This window comes from Solenopsis invicta, chromosome 1 (assembly GCF_016802725.1).
Source record: "Solenopsis invicta isolate M01_SB chromosome 1, UNIL_Sinv_3.0, whole genome shotgun sequence".
In the NCBI taxonomy this organism is placed as follows: Eukaryota; Metazoa; Arthropoda; class Insecta; order Hymenoptera; family Formicidae; genus Solenopsis; species Solenopsis invicta.
The window spans coordinates 25,308,713-25,324,118 of NC_052664.1; the positions used below are offsets into that span (position 1 = coordinate 25,308,713).

Genomic DNA, 15,406 nt, shown 5'->3' on the forward strand with positions numbered 1-15,406 from the left:
TTTACGGCATTTAACTTTTTACACAACTAATTAAACTTGTATGATATAATTTAGCAACTGTTATTGTGAAGAAGTTATAGTATTAATATTGATAGAATTATCTAGTATGTAGTGGATACATTTGTGGCCATCCTTCACGATTTTGAAAAGCATAATGTTAGTGACAGAAGCAGAAAACAAGTTCAAAGTTTTGCAAGAATACAATTTGATATCAGAATAAGAATCCAAAACTATTTTCAATATAACATCTTAAACGGAGTGTGTGTGCGTGCGCGCGTGTACATTTATTATATAAAAAGATAAATAAACTCATGTCTTTATATGAAATAAAAAATTGCAAGCTAAAAATCAAAACACAATGAATATGTACAGTTTATTGCAGTTTATTTATAATTGTTAAAATGGATAATTTATAACACTTATTAATAACCATTTCCCCTTTCTTTCCCAAATATAAACTGCAACAGCATTATTGTGTCAAATTCTCCAGTACCTGCAAACCAAAATTTGATATTGATAATGTTGTTGATAAATACTGACTTATTATATCAAAATTTTCAGTTTTTACAATAATTCTGTCACAAAAATTAATATAACGCTAAAATGCTTTGCAATAATAAATCTTATACATGTATATATTTTACACGTTTATTTGATGTATCGTTAAAAAAAAAAAACAATTAGTCGCATTAATAAAAGATATGACAAGAAAACGGAAAGGAATGTAATTGTAAGAAAAACATAAAAACACAAAAAAAAAACAAAAAATTAACTTCTATAAAATATATGTAAAAATTGTATTTGTCCTTACTCTACGACATCGCCCACGGCTATCTCTTTTCTGATCCTCAGGACATCCGCGACTCGGAATATTTATTTTATCTGGTTCAGTTACCACCATCGTGATATAAGTTGATATTAATAAAAATGTGACCATTAAAAATATAAGATAAGTACTGGTACGACTATTCTCCATGTTTTTGAAGAATAATCTTGTAAGAACACAATATTGCTTCAGAATAGTTACTATCGTGAATTAATTTTCAATTGAAAGCATTACGTGAGAGGATTTCCTTTTATACTCTTAGCTATAAGTGACTTTAGTTAACGACAAATATAATATGATAAACACATCACATTTACCATTTGATAGCTTTTACTATACATCCGCATCACGTTTGTCACGTATGATCGCAATGTGTTATTTATACCGGAAACATAAAATAGACAATCTTTGTGCAAGACGCTATGTGTTGAAAATTATATCAAAATTTTTATTTTTATATTGAAAATTGAATTAGAATTCTTGCAATGTTTCAAATTTAAATTTCGCATTCTGTCGTTAACAAAATGTTTTTAAACATTTTTTAAATAACTACGATATTTTTATTACACCTGATAGTTACTATCTATTCATATCAATTATAAAACTTATTATTGCAAGATATTTTAACGTTATATTAATTTCCGTGACAGATTACTTAACACATAATGGAAAATAAGTTTTCACATAATAATATAATAATTATCAATAATATTAACATCAAATTGTGGTTTACAGATTCTGGAGAATCTGACAACAATGCTGTTGCTGTTTACATTTGGGAAATAAGGGAAAAAATTATCGATATGTATTATAAATTAATACACAGAAATATACTGTTATAAACGCATTATTATTGTATCAATGTATTTTAATTTTAAGTTTGCAATTCCGTAGCTCTTTTCTATTATACAAAATTTGCAAAAAACAAAAATTTAAATTAATTTATATTAATTTACATTGTGTAAATGTTTATTAAATTTAAAAACGTTTGTGAGATTTTTCATCAACTTTTAATACATAAGGAGCACATATGTTGAACGCGATAGCGTCGGAAATGTTATGATGTATGATTCAATGATTATATGTAAGATATGTCGGAAAAAGAAGTTTTTTTTTCATGTTTTTGAAAGAATGTGTTTCTTTGCGGAAATTGAAACAAAAATCAAATTTGGAATCTTGCAGAAATGGTGATACTACCGAAGTGATTGCATAAAATATTTGACAACTTGTAACTTTTTGCATAAAGATTTGTTTGTATATTGTAAATTATAAATAACTTTAGTGAATGATATGTATATTATCAAAACATTACAATTGTATATCACGTTTGCACGTAATAAAAACAATATTACAAACACTTTATATTATATTGTAGTTTTGTTTGTAAAATTATTATTATCATGGTTATTGTAGTTTTATTTTTTAATGTATATGTATTATAGTCTTTTATGATAAATATAAAACGTGATTTTTTTTGTCAAAATTCATCTAAATAAAAATAAATTTAAGATGAGATAAAAATTTTATTGTAATTAATATAAATAATATATCACACGCAAACCCACATCTGATATAGAAAACAGACAAAAGGCGCAAATAAAGTCAGTTGTCATGTTGTGAGTGATCTATTTGTTCACATGCGTTTCGAATAATAACGTCTCTAACACAATTACTTCGTGAATAGAATTTATTGTTTATTTTATTTGATAAATCAATTAAAGCGGTTGTTAATTAAAGCTACACGTTCACGCATTGTAATAAATTTCCATTGTGTCGCTTTTAACATAACTGTTGAAAACCGTTATGATCAGGATATAGAATAATCAATTTTACAAAAGGCTTATAATGCGGTCCGAAATCAAAACGCGAAAATTATAAAATTAAAATTATAATTCCAACGTAAAATTATAATTCCAAAAGTGTCGATAATTCATGCAGCAAAAACATTACAAATTAAAGTTTATAATTAGTGTTTCAATTTCTAATCTCATAGATACAATAAAATGTCCTCATTATCGCGCTACTATTATTATTACGAGTGAAGAAGAACATAGAAATAACTTGTCTGTCTACGGGCTCTATTCTCATCGATATCAATCCAATGTCGCATTTCGATCTCGAGCATTTTATTCCGTCACGGAAAGAAGCGAAGGAATTTTCACAATGCACCGTGCCGGTGCGATCATGACAACATCAGCGTACAAAGTGCAGTGCAACATATACATCAGACCGTTTTTGGCCATTATTTCGCGCGCGTGCGTTGTGAATTTTTCATGATTTTCATAATACCGGCTTTTATTACCGCGACCGTGTTTGTTCGCGCATCGCCGCGCTGCGCCGCGCACACGGGCGATAAAACCGTTCATTAATTAGCCGGCGCAAAAAGCAACGTTATTTATATCGCCTAGGCAGGGGCTCCTTTTTTTTCTCTCTTCCCCTTTCTTTGCCCCTCGTTGCGTGCCACTCGAGTTTTTTCTTCCGCTCAAAGTCGCGGCGGTTGCACAACGAGACGGCACAAACGTGCCTGTCGCGCGACGACGCGGCGACGACGCCTACGGTAATGCGGCAGGAGGAACGCGCGCTAATTAAAACGCCCAAAGTATCGTTTGTCATGCAGGCGCCGATTATCCGCGCCGTTGCCTTCGTAAATTTCTAATTTGGGCAACCAACACCAACGGGAAGAGAGGAGAAGCAGAAGGCAGCGCGAGGGAAGGGGATTTGTTCGCGCGAATGCAACGCGCGCGATCGAATGCACCGGCGTGCAGTTACAATAGCGCGCTACGGTATGCCGGCGGGTTAACGCCGCGCCACGCGCACCGCACAGGCGTTTCAATTATTTTACAGCTGGGCGGATTTACATAATGGAATGGCCCGCGGTCCCGAGTTTATTATGTATCGGCATCAATTAGTTATTAAAACGCAACGGCTCTCCGCGAGAGCGGGCGCGACTGCTGGGGATTTAATTGGAGAACAGATCGCGCCCCATGTTTTTCGCAAGCTGACTGCATGTGTCGGTCAACTTATTTTCACGAGTCGAAGTTAAAAGCGGATGGAAAACGCTGGCTGGCCGCTGGCCTCGCTCGCGTGCATCGTGACGTCAAACTAATTAGGACACGCTATTTTCTACGGAGCGAGAAAGCAAACCGTCACTCCACTCTTTCGCGTTGTTACAAAGGACGAATTTGAATTGTTAAAGAAACCATCGCGCGACTCGCTGGAGAACGCGTGTCTCGATTATGCGCCAGAGCACGAATGAAATTCATTAAAGTTACAAGTGCCGCTGCCTATTAAACGGCCGCGGCACTTATTGTAACGATGACTCGTGTTATTTATGGCATATTATGTTAATTCCTCATTTCGCATAAACTACGGAAGCTTACTAAGTAGCCATGTATATTCATATGCGAACGTACGCCGAAACTTACTAACCCTATGTAATGCCGAAATATTGTCGAGGATTTACATGTGGGTCTAATGAGCAGATTGGATCTAATTCTTTGACTTACGGCCATGTAACGATAAATTTTATCAGTCATCGGACGATCCACGGGTAGATTTGAGAAACGAATATTCTTTACATTTTTAAAAAGAATTGTGCGCCCGAATGTAACGGATACCTGATTTTATTGAAACATTTATTTTTATATGGCTGGCGAACGATAAAAAAGCATTAATATTTTTTTTTTAATTTGACGTAACATATATAAATTTGTTACAAAAGCATGAGAGATGACTAAAAAATTGTCAAAACTGTTTTTCTGTATTTAAATAAATCGAAATTGCAATCCGTAATTTTATTTGCTGGAAAATGAAAAAGACTATTATTTTTGTTGCAGATCATTGATGTGACCGAAATGGTAAAAGCGGCAAAACAATGAAGATATCGAACAGATGAAATATATATATACATAATATAAATATGGGTTATTCATAAGAATACTTATAAGATTCATGTAATTTTAGTATGTAAAATGAAAATAAATTGCCGAACAAACGTTTACCGTGAAAATGTGTCACAATATTATTTATTGTGCAGTTTAGGTAATCGCATGTAAGTCGCGTGGGGAAGAAAAGACCGTATTTAAAATATGTTTTTTATATGAGAACTTACGTACTTAAGAAAAGTGTAAAATAATGTCCCGTAGATTGATTAAAAAAATATAATAACGTCGAACAAAATTCATTGTTTTCACTAATTACCATAAGACTTTCAAGTATTGCGAGTGCAAAAATTGCAAATTAAAAGTTTAAATTTCGGTTAACCATATAACATTTTATGTCTATACAGCCAGATTAGATTTTTGACGTGCGGAGCATCACTATGTAGCACTATAGGAATACGTAAAAGTTATATGTGTAAGGAAAAGTGATTATTTAATGTGAATTATATTAAATTGTATTGTGACTTATACACTAAGATTATTGGTCAAGCAAAAGAATAATTCTTGAACGTAACATCGATAAAACATGTAAATTTTACTTTTTTATATAGGCAAGTGAGTGTTTAGTGCACGTGGCGATAATTCGGACTGCGCCGTGACGATTAGCGAATAAGAAAAGAACATTTAAAATTATTATATTTTTGCAATATTCCTGTTATAATTTCTATTGTAATTATAAATGATTCCAGAAGAAACTCGGAACTATATTACAACGAAAAGATCGGTATGTATGTGTATCTATTTTGTATATAAAGTAAAAAGCAGATTTTATGGAATAGGACTTTATTTAAAAAAAAAAAGTATTTATATTCAAATGGCAATCCAATCAGAAAAAAATGTTTTTAAATATTTTTTTAAATATTTCAAAAACTGTTATAATGAAGAATAAATATTTTTGAAAACTTTTAAAAAGTATTGCCTGCTGATTGGAAAGTTGTTACAATTATTGCAATACATGCTATAATAAAGGGACAAGTTTGTGCGATAACAGATTGTGGCTCGGTTTCTCATTATCCTAGTTAACTAACAGTTAAACTTAACTTGATGTTTTAGCTAATTAGTTTCACCTATGGCATCATCATGGATGAAACCCATGGAGTAAAACATGAGATAAAATCTAACCGTAAGTTAATAAAATAATAAAATAATAAAAAACCGGATTTGTGACAGCTTTCTTCGATGTGCAAGTATAATTCACTTGTTTTCATTACTCCTGAAAATGTCACATCATTGTCTTAATCGCTGTCTTCCTACAAGCTTAAAATAAATTCTTTAAACTAAAGGACTTAAATTTTGAGACTCTTACTAATTGAATGTTATAATCACATTTCTCCAGAGTTTCGTAAATTAAAAGACTTATATATACATATTTATCGGAATAATATTAATTTAAAAACGGGTATTTTCTATATTATCTGCTTTTACTCTATATCAAAGCATATATAATTATAATTCGAACGATGTCCGTATTTTATTAGTATTGTATAACTTTACATTTACTTATTACACAATTTATGTCAGTTATCGTCCAACATTTCTCACAGAGCAAAGTAGTTCATACTTTTACTGAAGAAAAATAAAACTTATACAAAATATATATAACTGCAGTTCATATTGTATATAATTTAATAAACCTATATGCGATTTTTATGATACTTGACTAGAAATATTTTATTTTGCAGGAAAGCGCTTTACATCAAAATCTAATGTCACTAACAGATAGTATAAATGGCGCATTTAATTTTCGTTAATATTTGAGTCATGTTGTTGACAATAATATCGAAATATAGCAGATTTAAACATTATTTGAAATAAATATATATTATATTTTATTACACTTTACATAGAATTTAAATCAATTTAGGAACAACTGGATTTACAGGAGTCTCTCTTATGAATCGCACATGCACACACACGAGATTCAAAAGTGACACGTGTGACACAATTTATCAAGTTCATATTTAACTCATAATCTCATTTGTTCAAGAAAAACTTCACAAATTATTGATTTGTGTTATTCTCGCCGTGAGTCCTTAATTCGCGAAAGATTTAATTACTCAACGTTAACTCGTTCTTAACGAGATATTTTAGTATGTTAGATGACATAATAGATGTATTACTGATATAATAGTACCGTTGCAATAGCTGCTACGTTTTAGTTCTCTCATATAAGCCAGTAAATGGCTGCGAGACTGCCATTAGTTTAACGTAGGATTATAGCTTCGTAGTTGAAGAGGATATGATAACATCCTCGGATCCCACTTCCTGATGTCGACATGCACCATGCTGTTTGACGAATTTACAAAATTAATACCGTGTTCGTTCCTTAATGGAAATACATCAAAAAAGTAATTCTAATGTCTTCCCAATTTAATTGTAGTATAAATATAATTGCTTGAGCTGTGTGTGTGTGTGTGTGTGTGTGTGTGTGTGTGTGTGATATTTAGGATTTGTTAATTTTAATAAAAGTGTCTGAAATCTCTGAGAAAAAAGATGCGTTGCTTTTTTCCTTAGAGAAAATATGGTAAAAAGATAAACACATTTATATTAACATTAATAAACATTTAATTAGAAAGCGAGAGAAAGAGATTTACAAAATGCAACATTTTTTCAGTTAACTGATTCTCGTCTTATTAATGTAAATATGATTTAAGTTACCACAAGAAAACAAATTATTTTTAATAAAAGTCAAACTTACGAGAATTATTCAAATTTTTAATCATTTTTTATTATTTAATAGCACAAAGAAAAATTTGACGTAATATGAGAAAGTCGCATAATGTAAGAGATTCGATAGAAATCCGTATAAAATAAAAATATTTTCTAAAAAATGTGAAAATTTATGATTTATTAAATCGTATTTAATATGCAATTTCCTTATCATCAGTGAAAAAATTACAAGTTGTATTGATGCAGCAGAAAATTTATCTCACAGCCAAGTCTATTATGACAAACAATAAAATGGAAGCCAATACTTTTCAATCTTATTAAAGTTTCAAGGACTAAGGACGGCATGGCGAGAGAAATATCAGAATTATCAAATTTAAAGATAATTGTGAATAGCGATATCGATTTCTTTTGCTTTTATTCAGCATAGTTTGATCATGGGCAATTTACTTGGAAAGATTTTAGACAATTATTTCTAGCACCACGTGGAACAAATGATAAGAACCGAGTAATAAAATTTTTATTCAAAAATGAACACCAATCACGATTTAACTGGACTGGATACACCTTCCATTTATTGAAAAAATATTTGATTAATTAACCGAGATTCTGCCTAGGTCTTTTTCATCTTATTATTCGTGAGACCAAATATATTACTTTTCTCTACTGTAACTTTCTGTTTTAAGTTAAATACGCATTGTAGAAGTCATCTAAAGAGTTCTTTCACAATTCAAAGTAAATTTCATTTTAGAGAAAATTTGATTGACTATTATTGGATGTACAATTCTCTTCGTTTCAATCTTTTTCATATCATGACGATTGTGCTTGGAAATAAAATTTCCTTAAAATTTACAGGCAAATGTAATTTTCTCACTTATTTACATGGAAGCTCAGTTTGCTGCGACTGTTCTAGCTCAGTTTCACATTTAAAAAGAATTATATTCCGTAAAACTCAATTTCTCGTTACGATGTTATATTAAATCATCTTTGAGAAGAATCAATAAATTAGATATATCAAAAAATTAGATATATAAATAGAGAAAAGAAACTAAAAAAAGTCGTCTATATATGTGATAATAAGTTCCATTATAAGCTATAAACATTACTCTTTATTAATAACGTTTTTAAATAGGTTTGAAAGAGTAACTCTAATAAATATAAAAAAAACACGTTCATCTTTTCTTACTACTTTCATTTCTAAAAAATGTCAACATACTTTTGATGTCAGGTCAAGTGTTTATTTGTTTCCCTTTAATTCTTTTTTTTGTAAAAAAGAAAAATATTGAAAAAAGTTAAAAATACCATCAAATATATAGTAAAAAATTATTTACGCTTTTCATGTTGCTTTAATAAGTAAATAAACAGCTTTTCAAGCTTTTTGCTAATAGAAAAAGTTTATAATTAAAATAAAAAATAAACTTATTTTCATTTAAACTATAAAATTAGAAGTTTTAATTAAAACGCAATATTATAAATATTTTGCGTTTTATAAATATTTTTAAATATTAATAATTGTTTCTCATTGTGTTTTCACAATTTATAATTGTTTTGATGCACACATAAAATACATGTATCAAATACAATTCTGTCTTTTCCGATATCCGCATAACTTCAAGCCAAAAATTGATGTCAACATTATTGATAATTATTACTATATTATTTTATTTAAACTTCTATTTTACAATTTTATAATTTATTGTAGTTAATAGCCGCACAATAAAATATATTTTTAAAATATATTATATAAACAAATTATATTTGTCTCTAATTTTAAAATTACGGCAACTTTCAGTAATTAAATATTTTATTGTACCAGAGACAAATGCCTGATTGAGTAATTACCATTGTGATAAAAATTGATATTAATAAGAACATAATTATCAGATGTTCTTATTGAAACAAATTGTATATTCCATTTTTCAAAATCACGTTATTAGTGATAGCAAAAATAAAATCAAAGTCTTGTGAAAAGTAATGATTTAAATCCACTCTAGAGAAAAAGAGTAATCGCAATTTACACGATAAAATTTTCATTTATATGGAGCAAAAATCTTTTACACCGCTGCAATTTTAAATGATATATATTAGAGACAAAACATGACAAACATGTTGTTAAAGCTGCAAGTAATAAATATTATAATTATATTTTCTAATGCAAAAAATTATTACCAATAAAAAAAATAAAATGCTGTTGGATCTATATATAATATAATCGTGTTTTTTCACTACCGTAGAAAAATAGACTACTTGCAAATCTGCGTACACCATGTACATATGTGTACCAAAAATATATAGGAAGAATCATAATTTCACTAAGCATATGATCATTATTATTGATATTATGTTTTTAACAATAAGTCATAAAAGCGTGATCAGAAAGCATGAAAAATAAACAGCAAAAATAAAATTTTATAATGCTCAGTACAATTGTAAAGAATTGATTATTCATAAGCCATACAAAAATATTTAAAAAATAATTTGAATATGAAAAAAAAAAAAATAAAAAAAAAATTGATTTTTCTTAAATCATATGTTAATACAAGAAAAAGTAATTAAAAGCTGATCAAAAATTACAATGTTAATTTTTTTAAGTGATAAAAGACCGTTTTTAATTAAGCAAACAACAGCAAGTGGAAATCGATAGAAACATAAGAAAAGAGAATGTCCTTTACTTAAAAAGCGAATCTTGGTGTTTAATAATTATTTTGCGTGAATTTTACAGTTTCTAGTTCATGCAAACTGCGAGTCAAACATTTGTCGGTCTTGAAACACAGTCTTAAACTAAAACTGGATTACATACTATCACAAATTCACAAACAGTTTATAAGTACATAATACTGATGGTAATGAGCATCTTAGAACACTGTAAAGAAGTTATTGTTTATCTATATGTCAAAAAGACGTTCTTTCAACAATTATCTTGGTTATCACGATAAATATTATCGTATGACATCGTGGTCGAACTGGTAAGGCGCCCGTAACAAAATGTTGGAAAATCCAAGTTCATATTCTGACTATAACGATGTCTTTCGCAATCATTTAGTTTTTTTGTTTAAATAAATCAGTACGTATTAACGCGACACAATTCTTATCTCACGACCTCTGTCTTCCTTCTAATTACGCAATTTTGTATTAAATTTTTAATAACAACTTGTACTTCCAGCTGCACACATTTAGAATATTTTCAACAGCTTATAACCTTCAGGCGTGTCGTTATTTAGACGCATGCAAATATATACATATATACATAATGCCATATTATTTCGATCCGATAATCCTATAAATGTATAATGTAGACAGTGTGAATCAAATTTGAGTTGGGAATTCGATGACAATAATTCCGCTGCCTCGAAGTTACCGCGCCAAATCAGAGAACAACTTTCACCCTCGTCTCGCTCCTTGTCTAACGAGTGTTTGGCACAAACTTTGACCGGGCCGTTATACATCACGAAATCCCGCTAAAATGCGTATACGTAGTATTCACCACCGAGTGTGCGTACGTAATTCGCGGACAATCGACCGTACGTGCGGCCGGACAATGGTAAATTACTGTACGTGAGGATTGGAGGCTGCTTTATCGCTACTTAGATAATGAGCAAAACTTCAGCTACATATGAGGGAGGATCAAGGAAAGGATCGACCGCGAGGTCGTGTACTTACGCAAATTGAAGATGAAAATGGAGGAAAAAAAAGCACTCAAGATCCGTGGAGCACGGAAAATTGTCGCATAACGGCGCAAAGAGGAAAAAAAAGGGAAAGAAGAAATTGGGGAAAGGCAGAGCTGCCGAGTAAATGCCAGCTGCTGATCCAATTGTCACGCGCGCGATAATGGAACGAATTCGACACCATCGTATTTTTATTTCGATATAAGTAAGCGACGAGAATTGGTCCGAATTGTCGAAGTGTTGCTTAAGATAAGTTCATGCGCATTATCGCGAATTTCGCTAAAGAAAATGTTTTCGAGCGTACAAAGGTATTTCAACAAGAACGATGTACATAAGTCTTACGTATCACACGACTCGTTCGCGTGTGACGGTAACAAGCTTCTATTCAGGGGGTCAAACACATCTGCGAGTAAGTGCAGCCGCAATCATGCTGTTAAAAGTAATTGCATTACACCAGCGAGAGAGAGAGAGAGAGAGAGAGAGAGAGAGAGAGAGAGAGAGAGAGCATGTGTGTAAGCGCTTCGCTTTTAATAGCGAGCTCGTTTTCCCGTGCCGCGTTTGGGACCTGTGTGTGGTTATTATGCGTTACATAACGCAACGCTCACCCCTAAGCTCCCTTATTGACGAGTTCCGCCGATTATGACTCTCGCGCGGATTTATTATAACGCACTTCACGATACGTTAAGCCCGTGTTCCACTACGTATTGCGGATGCGGATCGGATTGGGAGTGCGAATCGCGAATTAGAATGCAGCCAATCAAAGCAAGGCAGCTTCAGATCCGGATTGCGAATCGTAGAATAGATGACTTTCTATTTGCTGCATTCTAATTTACGATCCGCAATCTTAATCCGATCCGCATCCGCAATACGTAGTGTGACACGGGCTTTAGTTAAACATTGGCATGCACTGGAAGTGCATTGAACGAATTATGATCAGAGATTTTCAATCTACATCCAAGCAGAACAAAAAGTCATCGCGACATCGAAGCGGCTTCGAAAATGATTAAAAGTCATTTTTCAATCAATTACGATTCATTTTAATCAAGATTGTGCCGTGATTTTCATGGTCTACATGGATCAGTTTTATGTATTGTCTCTACACGATTTTTTCTTGTAGACAATACAAGCATTGTAAATTATTATAAATTAGATATTTTTTTACAAAAAAAAAGCATTTGAATTATAAGATTGTTAATATATCTGACTTTAGTTATCGGTGAGAAGTAAAAATATATAATATTAAAAATAAAAAAATGAAATATATAGTTTCACTAATTCTAAAGAAACATCAACGTTCTATGATCCATAAATTATTATTTATATAGATGACATATAAAACATGGTTTACATAGTTTACATGTAACGTATCGATTATTTATATTTTACGCGTAAACGCACAACTCTGATTTTAACGTCATTTTAACGTTATCGCGACACGTGTCGTCTACTTGGGAAGTGATCGCGTGAATTTGCTTAATGACACCAGAAGCGCGGCTTTCGGATCCTGGATTATTTCTCTGAAAGGGGAAATAATCAAATGCCGCGCGTCGCGTGGCGCGGCCTCGACCGCAGCCTGCGACGCGCAAAGGAATGCAATTTTCCCGGGTTACTGCAATTTTCCGTTGGTTATTCCCGCGTCTCAGCCACGCGCCTCACTCGTTTCTTCGCTCGAGCCCACGCGAGCTTCCCCTCGAGAATTTCTCTAACCTAATCCTTGTATTTTCACGCCGCATATATTATTATTAGTCTGAAATTATTTTTTTCACAAAACGCGATCTCCTGGTTCTTCGCACGATAATCTGGTTTTTCAGTTCGGAGTAGTATTTTAATCCCTTGCCTATTAATAAAAGGATCTGCAGCGTTTAGTTCACCTCACGTTATCGCAACGGATTCAAGTACCAGCAATAAGAAACTGTTTATTCATTTCGGCGTGTGGATTGAAATTGCGCGGTAGATTTTACAGCACATTAATTAAATGATGAGCGACAATCGCGGTAATAGATGATTAAAGAGTTCTGGGTATGCAGAAATCTGAAATAGATTTCATTACGTCCGTGACACTCCATTAAAACTCGTATGAAATAGCATGGAATAGTGTCAACCGCAACAATTTTGTTCTCGATTCATAGATTGATTGATTTGCGCTGTTTGATTTGCGATGCAGCAGATTAATTGCGTCATTTGTATAAAAAATGAAGAGAAATATTTTTAAAAGTAGGTCCTAATAAATTAATTCTAAAAAATATTCCGAGAGATATTCTAAAACCAAAAGTTATTTAACGTATGAGAATTGCCGCACGCACGAGTAACCGAAGTTTTACAAAATGCCTAAAAAAGAATCTTACTCTCAATATCTTTCTGGTTTTAAATCGTGCTCGTTAATTTATGTTGCTAAGGAAGTAGAATCTCTAAGATTAGAATGTCAAGAAAATCGATTTCCTTCTTTTTTATATCCTTTTTAAATATTTATTAGGGTCTCAAAAATAAGTTCTTAAAAAAATTTTATCGGTATTCATAGATATAACAAAGGTATAAATATTTTTGCATACAGTTCGTTTAATATCTTCTTTCTACTTTAAACGCATTTTTCCCGAAATTATATATTTTTCATCCGCTGACACAATTTCCTAAAAATTACTGAATCGACCGTAACTTTTACGTACATAATATAAGATACATGTCTGTTTAATGCATAAACTAAAATTGTTGTAATAATTATAAGCTATTTCTTCATACACGTTAAATTAAAAAACTTCGATGTTTATAAAAAAAAAAAAAAAAATTAATACTTAGTTTTAAAATTACGCCATTTTAACAATTTGCAATATTTTTTATTTATCTTAGTTTAAATTACAACAGCACCCATAACAATTAAAAATTATTTTGAATTTTTTATTTCAGTTAAGTTGGAAGATTGCAATCAGCCATCGACACATATCTTTTCTTACACCTTGTTTCTAAATTCACGTAACGTAAAAACCAATGAAAGTTTAGCCATATAAAAATGTCTAGATATTAAATATGTACAAATGTGGACTTGAAAAATAGATAAGAAACCACAATCAATGCTGTTGCTTAAGAGTCGTATAAAATTTTCTTATTTCGACTTCCGTGTTAACTTCATTTATTGCAGTACAGAATTCTAATACTTTATGTAGGTCTCAAGTACTTCGTCGGAGGAGGGGCCCGTTAATGAGAGCCCTCCGGGCAGCGGCATGTGTTTCCGTGTAGAGTATTTGATTTATCAGCCAGTGTACCTCTGTTGTGGAAACGAACGAAATGGATTTCCTCAACCCTCGTCCATCACTCCAAAGAACGGAAAAGAGTGGACCGTTCGCCAGGCCACTCCTTCGTCAAGAATATAGACTGAAGCCGGAGCACTGTATTCGAGTCACGTGCTAGGGAAAGACTCATTTTAACTACGGTAATTGAAAAAAGGCCCTGTCTCCGTGATCTTCGCCTCATTTCCCTCGTTCTTTGCGGTCGCATTCGCGTCGACCTTTTATTATGGTCATCACGATGCCGATGCCATTAAAAATTTGTTACATTTGCTATATCAATGAATGTAACGTGTGTTTATTCGTTGTAATGTGCATTATGTAAATATGAGTATATCTTGTATATAAATAAAAATGTTGAAAATAAAATATAAATAACAAATATAATATATTTAATTTTTTAATCATATATTTTAATTTAACATTAAAGGCAATATAAAATTGCATCTGATAATTCATAAATTATTTGTTTTCATTTAATATTCATTGTTATGAATTATTACGAGTTTTAAAGAGAAGTAAAATATTAAATTTAATCTAAATAGAATATATAAAATAATTAGAAAGATTGTTATAAGTGTTACGATTTAACAATTATTTAACAAGCAATTACTGTATCTTAACACCATGCTATTAGTTAGAATGTAGACATAGGATTATTCTGGTCACGTGGATCAAGAAGAACTTCTTTCCAGGTAAAGGCAGTAATTGAAAGGGAGCTTTCCACATCTCTCCTCTGCCAACGCGAAGGAACGAGCCTGGCTCGATCACTTTCTTACTTATTCAGAAGAAGCGGTTTCATTGATTTTCATTTCCCCCCCGCAATCAATCACAATACCTAACAACTATTTGCGCGTCTACGTACCTATCGTTGATTGAAAAAACAAAATACTCAAACTCGGTAAACGTTCGATAACATTAAAACGGTTTTCAATCATAGCGTTTTGTAAAACGAGTGCTTATTACGAGCAAGAAGTGAAAAATATTTCCACTTTTTGATAAAATGTGACTGAAAAGTAGTTTGCACAA

The 15,406-nt window shown here is 31.6% G+C and overlaps 1 protein-coding gene across 1 annotated transcript; it reads right to left on the reverse strand.

The window, feature by feature from the left end:
* Positions 1–359: 359 nt before the first annotated feature.
* Positions 360–1,258, reverse strand: LOC120358067. The gene is made up of 2 exons (XM_039450715.1): positions 812–1,258; positions 360–493 (listed from the first exon to the last, which is right to left on the reverse strand). The coding sequence occupies exons 1-2, from the start codon at positions 974–976 to the stop codon at positions 470–472; spliced, it is 189 nt and encodes a 62-aa protein (XP_039306649.1). The 5' UTR covers positions 977–1,258; the 3' UTR covers positions 360–469.
* Between the last annotated feature and the right edge of the window lie 14,148 nt (positions 1,259–15,406).

What these genes read in the sequence shown, in the direction of transcription:
- LOC120358067 (XM_039450715.1), bottom strand. Translation starts at nt 976, where the DNA reads ATGGAGAATAGTCGTACCAGTACTTATCTTATATTTTTAATGGTCACA. An exon ending in GCCGTGGGCGATGTCGTAGA is followed by an intron (nt 494 to 811) that starts GTAAGGACAAAT and finishes TTTGGTTTGCAG; the next exon opens with GTACTGGAGAATTTGACACA.